This window comes from Neolamprologus multifasciatus, chromosome 17 (genome assembly GCF_963576455.1).
Source record: "Neolamprologus multifasciatus chromosome 17, fNeoMul1.2, whole genome shotgun sequence".
In the NCBI taxonomy this organism is placed as follows: domain Eukaryota; kingdom Metazoa; phylum Chordata; class Actinopteri; order Cichliformes; family Cichlidae; genus Neolamprologus; species Neolamprologus multifasciatus.
Genome location: NC_140455.1, coordinates 12,465,348 through 12,470,702, shown reverse-complemented (window position 1 = coordinate 12,470,702; position 5,355 = coordinate 12,465,348). Strand labels below are relative to the sequence as shown.

Sequence of the window (5,355 nt, the reverse complement as noted above, 5' to 3'; positions counted from 1 at the left end):
TCAGTAGATGGTCTACTCTACCTCCTGAGATACAGCCACACCCCCATTTGGCATTATATAAATAAAACTGAACTGAACCTGAGCCTCAGGTACACTGACTTTCAGGTATAGCACTGCCCTCACAGATGTACTGCATTAAAGACTCAAAGACCTACAGTGATTGCACCACTGAGACTGTGGCAATGGAAGTGCTTAAAAAATAATAAATTAAGAAAGAAATAGCTTCATAATCAATAATTGTCTAATAGCCTGTCATTTTATCTGCAAGGTCATATCTGGGCCACAAAACCAACACCAACAGCAGCAAACTCAGAGGCAACTCCTCCACACAAGGAGTCAGCTGGGACGGACATGGGCAAGACACCTGCACACTATCAAAGAGGAGGTGGCATGTTACAAAAGCAGCACTGGCACGGTGGAGAAGCAGTACGTGTTAATACCGTCACACTGCCATGATAGCAAGATGCTATCCCACTGTGCCTAGCACCTCACTTCGTAGTGAGAGGGTGTTCTCCACAGCAGGGGACAGTGACATTATGAGCTGTTTACTTTGTTGTGAGTGGTCTTTTTTTACTTGTTTAGAATGCAGACAAAGGTATCATAACTTACTTTGGTTATACTGCATTTCACAAAATCGCTTTTTGTTTATGTTATTTCAGTGACGACCAGGAGCAAAAGCTTTTCTGTAAAATCCACTTTAAATTTGTTTGGTGTTGTGTTTAGTTGTGCCCAGTGCCAACGTGGGACAGTTTCCAATTTCGTTGTACAATAGTAATAAAGAGTTATCTTATCTTATCTTAAATTCTTTCTTTTTTTTTTATCAAAAGCAAAGTTATATTTTGATGATAAGAAAAAGTGACCTGCTCCATGATTAAAATCCATGATCTGATTAGAAGCAGGAGTTCTGTGATCTGTTACAACCCTGCTTCTAATCCGATCATGGATTTTAATCATGGAATAGGTCACTTTTCCTTTCTGGAGGAGTTGCCTCTGAGTTGGCTGCTTACAACGACTAAGAATCAGGATCTTGGAGAGCTGCATGCAAACCTTTTTGAGGCAAGCGTAAACTGCCCTCCCCCTTGTCCGAATAGAAACGTATAAGCAGAGAGACAGACAATCGCAGGACCATAAAGTATGCTTTTACTGATATATAATTGACATCCTGGTAAAACTCAACAACCTCATACACTTGTGCCTTCTTCCATGTGAATCTGTTTGACCATTCTTTGTCTATTTTTTAGGATGCATGCGACCCAAGTGATTGCAGGGCTGTGTCGTTGATGTCGTTGGATGAGTGGTTCTAATATGTTGGCTTAAAGCTGGTTGCTTGTTATGAGCGTTTCCGTGAGCGCGAAAGCATTCCACAGCCTCTTAATCTTAGTGGGATTTGTTGTTTATTTGATTTAGATTCAAGTTTTCAGAGATTAGCTTTTTGGGATTTTTATTTTTTTGCTGTAAAAATACAACTTTTATCCTTGTCAAACTGTGCTCGCATTTCCTTTCGAATCGACTACAGAAATGTGGACAAATGATGTGTTTTTGCAGCAGGCTGCTAGCAACAAAGTGCCCAAAGATACAAATTAAACTTGTTTATGTGTAGACACAACACAGGTTCATCCCTTGAGTTAGCCATTTTTTTATGCTCGAATGATTAAAAGGTCAGTGTTAAGTGGCTGAACAAACAAAACATTCCTCTGAAATTGGTCAAGTACATGAACTGGACTAACAATGACAGATAGACCTGCAGAAAGCCCAGAGAAGTATTTCTCAAGAGCAGTTTATAAAGTTACAAGAAAGTCTGGCTCCTTGGAAACAAAATGTGAAGAAATAAGGGTGGCTCAAGAATTTCTGACAATATTTTTTAAAACAATTTTCATACTTTTGACTAGAAAGACATCTAAACTCAAAATGATATTTTCAGTTCTTTAGTTTTTTGTTTTTTTTCATTGACCATTTGCAGTGCTGTAATAAAGCACACCAGTATGTCTCCACACCTTGAGCAGTAGCAATAGGAAAGAAAATTTAATCAATCTGAATCGCTAACAGCACAGTCAGTACAGATACGTTTCAACATGACATGATCGGTTCTGCTATTCATTCTGAATTTCAGCGCGTGACTTCATCCACTCTGCAGCTGAGACTGAATTCACCACAGGAATATTTGTCAGCTATCAACATCGTCCATTTTAAATGTCAGGTAAGTGGCACGGCGGCTTCTAAAGTGACATTTGATTTGTGTCACATATTTTCCTTTTTCACCGTGTCATCAGGCGTTATTTAGCACACTGACATTTGACTGACTGAAACAGCCCGCTTTCTCTGGCATTTGGGGTGCAAATGACTGCGATCGATATCTCTTATAAGACATTTTCACACTGTTGGGAAAACACAGTCCAATATACCAAACCGCACCGGATGACGCTCTTACCCTTTGCCCTCGAGGGCAGCGCAAATAGGGCTCTTGTAGTTGGCTGCTTCATGGCCACAGGTCATGCAACGTGTTTTAAACAGACTTCCTGTATTTCCACAAAAACAAAGAAAAAAACACATACAAAATATGAACCAACAATTATCATACAGAAAAGTTTGTTTGCCCGCATCAGACATCTTTGCTCACCGTGGATCTCCAGGATGTTTTTGGATCCAGCTCGGTGGTGGAGCTCGTCGATGTTCTGCGTGATGATGGTGACCTTGCGCCCTTGTTTGCTCAGACGGTCCTCACACTCAGCGATGGCCAGGTGAGCGGGATTGGGATCTTTTGTGAGCATGACCTCACGCCGGTAGTGGTAGAACTCCCAAACTCGTGAGGGATTTCTGGCAAAGGCCTCAGGCGTGGCCAGTTCCTAACAGTTTTGAATTGTGCAATTAGATTTTTATCATGACCTATGATTCTCTCTGAAATATTTTTAAAGCAAATATTTTTAAAAACTCAAAACAAAGCACGAGAGTTGGTTGTACTGGACCAACAGCTGTAGGTGCATACCTGTGCTTCCCATTTTCTCCAGTAGCCTCCCGCTCCTCTGAAAGTAGGAACTCCGCTCTCCGCACTCACCCCTGCTCCAGTGATGATGGCGATATTCTTGGCTTTGGAGAAAATCTCCCTGAATGCTGCCAGATCTGCACATAAACACAGCGAGGCAGTGAAATGCTACGACAGTTGTTGCTAACAGATTTGTAGATTGTAAATAATCAATTTTACCTGAGCTTGGTCTAGCCATGGCTTGTCTGCCCCCAGGTTTTCTCAAGTGGGCAAATAAAACAGCTCTGCAGGTAAACTGGCGCACAATCATCAGGTTATTGCAACTGGGGAAGAAAGACAAGACCCTGTCACTATTTATAGCTGACTCTATGGCTTTATATCTGATACTCCTTCAACTAGCAAGCCAAAGTTGAACAAATTGAGTTTGTTAAAACAAACATATGAAAGTTTTGTCTCGCGCAGCAGATGTTATTTTGTGCTCCAGTCTAATGGATTTATTGATCAATCCTGAAATGCCTTTGAAACAAAGGTACTGTTAAAGTGACGCTTTGTCTGGGTCAGTCCATAGAAACTATTGACTCTTGATTAAAATTGTACTTTTTATCATCAAAGACAAACACAGAAATTTGTATATCATAGTACACATGTGTCAAGTCTTACAAAGCTCATTTACCCATACTCTTAGCTATCAACATATTTGTTCTGTTCACTGTAATCACTCGATCTACCACACAACCACAGTAACCTTATAATTAAAAAACATGTGTTATTTGACCATCACGCTAAACAGAGTAGATTATAGAAGGAATATTTAGCAAAAAAGAAAAATGCTGTAAGGCAAAGTGTAAACTCACCACCATCTGTGTACTTCTTCCTCATACCACACTATTTACTCTTAGTGATGTCACGTCAAGAAACATGCGCAGTATTTTTGGTGTAGACGTGCTGTTACCATGGAAGTAATTATGGCCAAATATAAATGATGTTACGTTAACAGAAACATTTTCCTTTATGGACACTATCACTGCATCTTAAGGTAGAATTATCTGTGCTACTAAAAAAAAGTGTGACATTGACATAGGATATGAGCGCTAAGAAATGATATCCGAAAATCCACATATTTAGAAGAAACCATGTATTTAATGTTATTTTACTTATAATAATAAACTAAGAAATTTACTTGTTTTTAGTCACTGGAAACTGTATAAAATACACATGCATTATGAATATGTTTATACTGCCCATGCAAACTAGAAAGTTTGTCGTCTGTGGTGTTATACTGTCTCGTTTTTATTGGTTGAGCATTAGTTGTATCTGAACCATTTTTCACTGCTGTCACTTTTGTTAGCTGAAAGGTCATTGTAGCTTTGCTTAAGTCAAAGGTCATGTTTATCACAACACAAACATGCACCTCCTGCTTCCTTAACACTGCTCATTATTCACAATACTACTTACTTAGGTTGCGAAACAAATGATACGGTATTGTTTATCCTAACTAACCGATCAAGGTGTGTGCTCGAGCACAGACTAATAGCTAACCATGTATGCTAGGTGGCTAAGCTAACGACATAGAAGCTAGCGCTGGTAACCAAGGAAACAACAGCTAGCATAACATTAGCTTGTGAGGCCAGCATAGCATGTCTTTGTCTGTGTTCATCGATGAACTGGGTTTGTCTGTCAGACACACGGTTTCGCAACACTAACTACCTGGCAGACCGGAGCTTGGACAATTAGCTGGGGCTTTAAGGAAGTGGGAAGGCGTCTTTTCCTCTACTTCGGTTCAGCAACTGCACTGGATTGGCTTCGCTGTGAGGACATGAACCTGTCAGGGAACTCAGCGAGGTTAACAGCAACCCATTTAATCCACTTGTCCAGCAGAGGGAGCATTTGTACTACACTTGTTTTTTGCACCGAACGGGTGTTCACACACTGGACAAAGGTATTCAGCTACACTGCCTAATCATTTAATAAAGTTATATGATTATTTCTAGAGTAGTCTCCGGCACCTTATTTGCAGTGAGGGAAATCTCTTGTCTAACCAAGACATTTTGTATAATTCCATGCTTCCTATTTTGCAGGGATAAAGGTGACTGTGCCCCAATGCACAAAGCAAGGTGCATAAAGGATGGGTTTAATGTGGTGGAAGTTGACTGGCCCGCACAGAATCTCAGCTTCAACACCATCAAACATCTTTGGGATGACCTGGAATGGCCCCTGGGAGCCAGCCTCAGAGTTTCATCTCACAAATGTTTTTTTCTGGATAAATGGGCAAAAATTCCCACAGACACATTCCAAAATCCTGTAGAAAGCCTTCCAAGAAAAGGGAAAGCTGTTATACATGTGACTGGCTAACTCCATATTAATGCATTCATGCA

General features: G+C 40.4%; 1 protein-coding gene across 4 annotated transcripts in view; it reads right to left on the bottom strand.

The window, feature by feature from the left end:
- Positions 1-4,855, bottom strand: part of sirt5 (sirtuin 5) — a 7,711-nt gene extending 2,856 nt beyond the window's left edge. Inside the window, exons 1-6 of one of the 4 annotated variants that reach the window (XM_085137394.1) lie at positions 4,436-4,855; positions 3,835-3,925; positions 3,200-3,303; positions 2,984-3,117; positions 2,618-2,843; positions 2,429-2,516 (exon numbers count right to left, since the gene is read on the bottom strand). In XM_085137394.1, coding sequence (XP_084993520.1) covers positions 2,429-2,516; positions 2,618-2,843; positions 2,984-3,117; positions 3,200-3,290 — 539 coding nt within the window. In that variant the 5' untranslated portion in view covers positions 3,291-3,303; positions 3,835-3,925; positions 4,436-4,855. Of the gene's footprint in view, positions 1-2,428; positions 2,517-2,617; positions 2,844-2,983; positions 3,118-3,199; positions 3,304-3,834 lie in introns of all 4 variants that reach the window. The other 3 variants (XM_085137393.1, XM_085137395.1, XM_085137391.1) reach the window with 3 other exon arrangements.
- Positions 4,856-5,355: the final 500 nt, after the last annotated feature.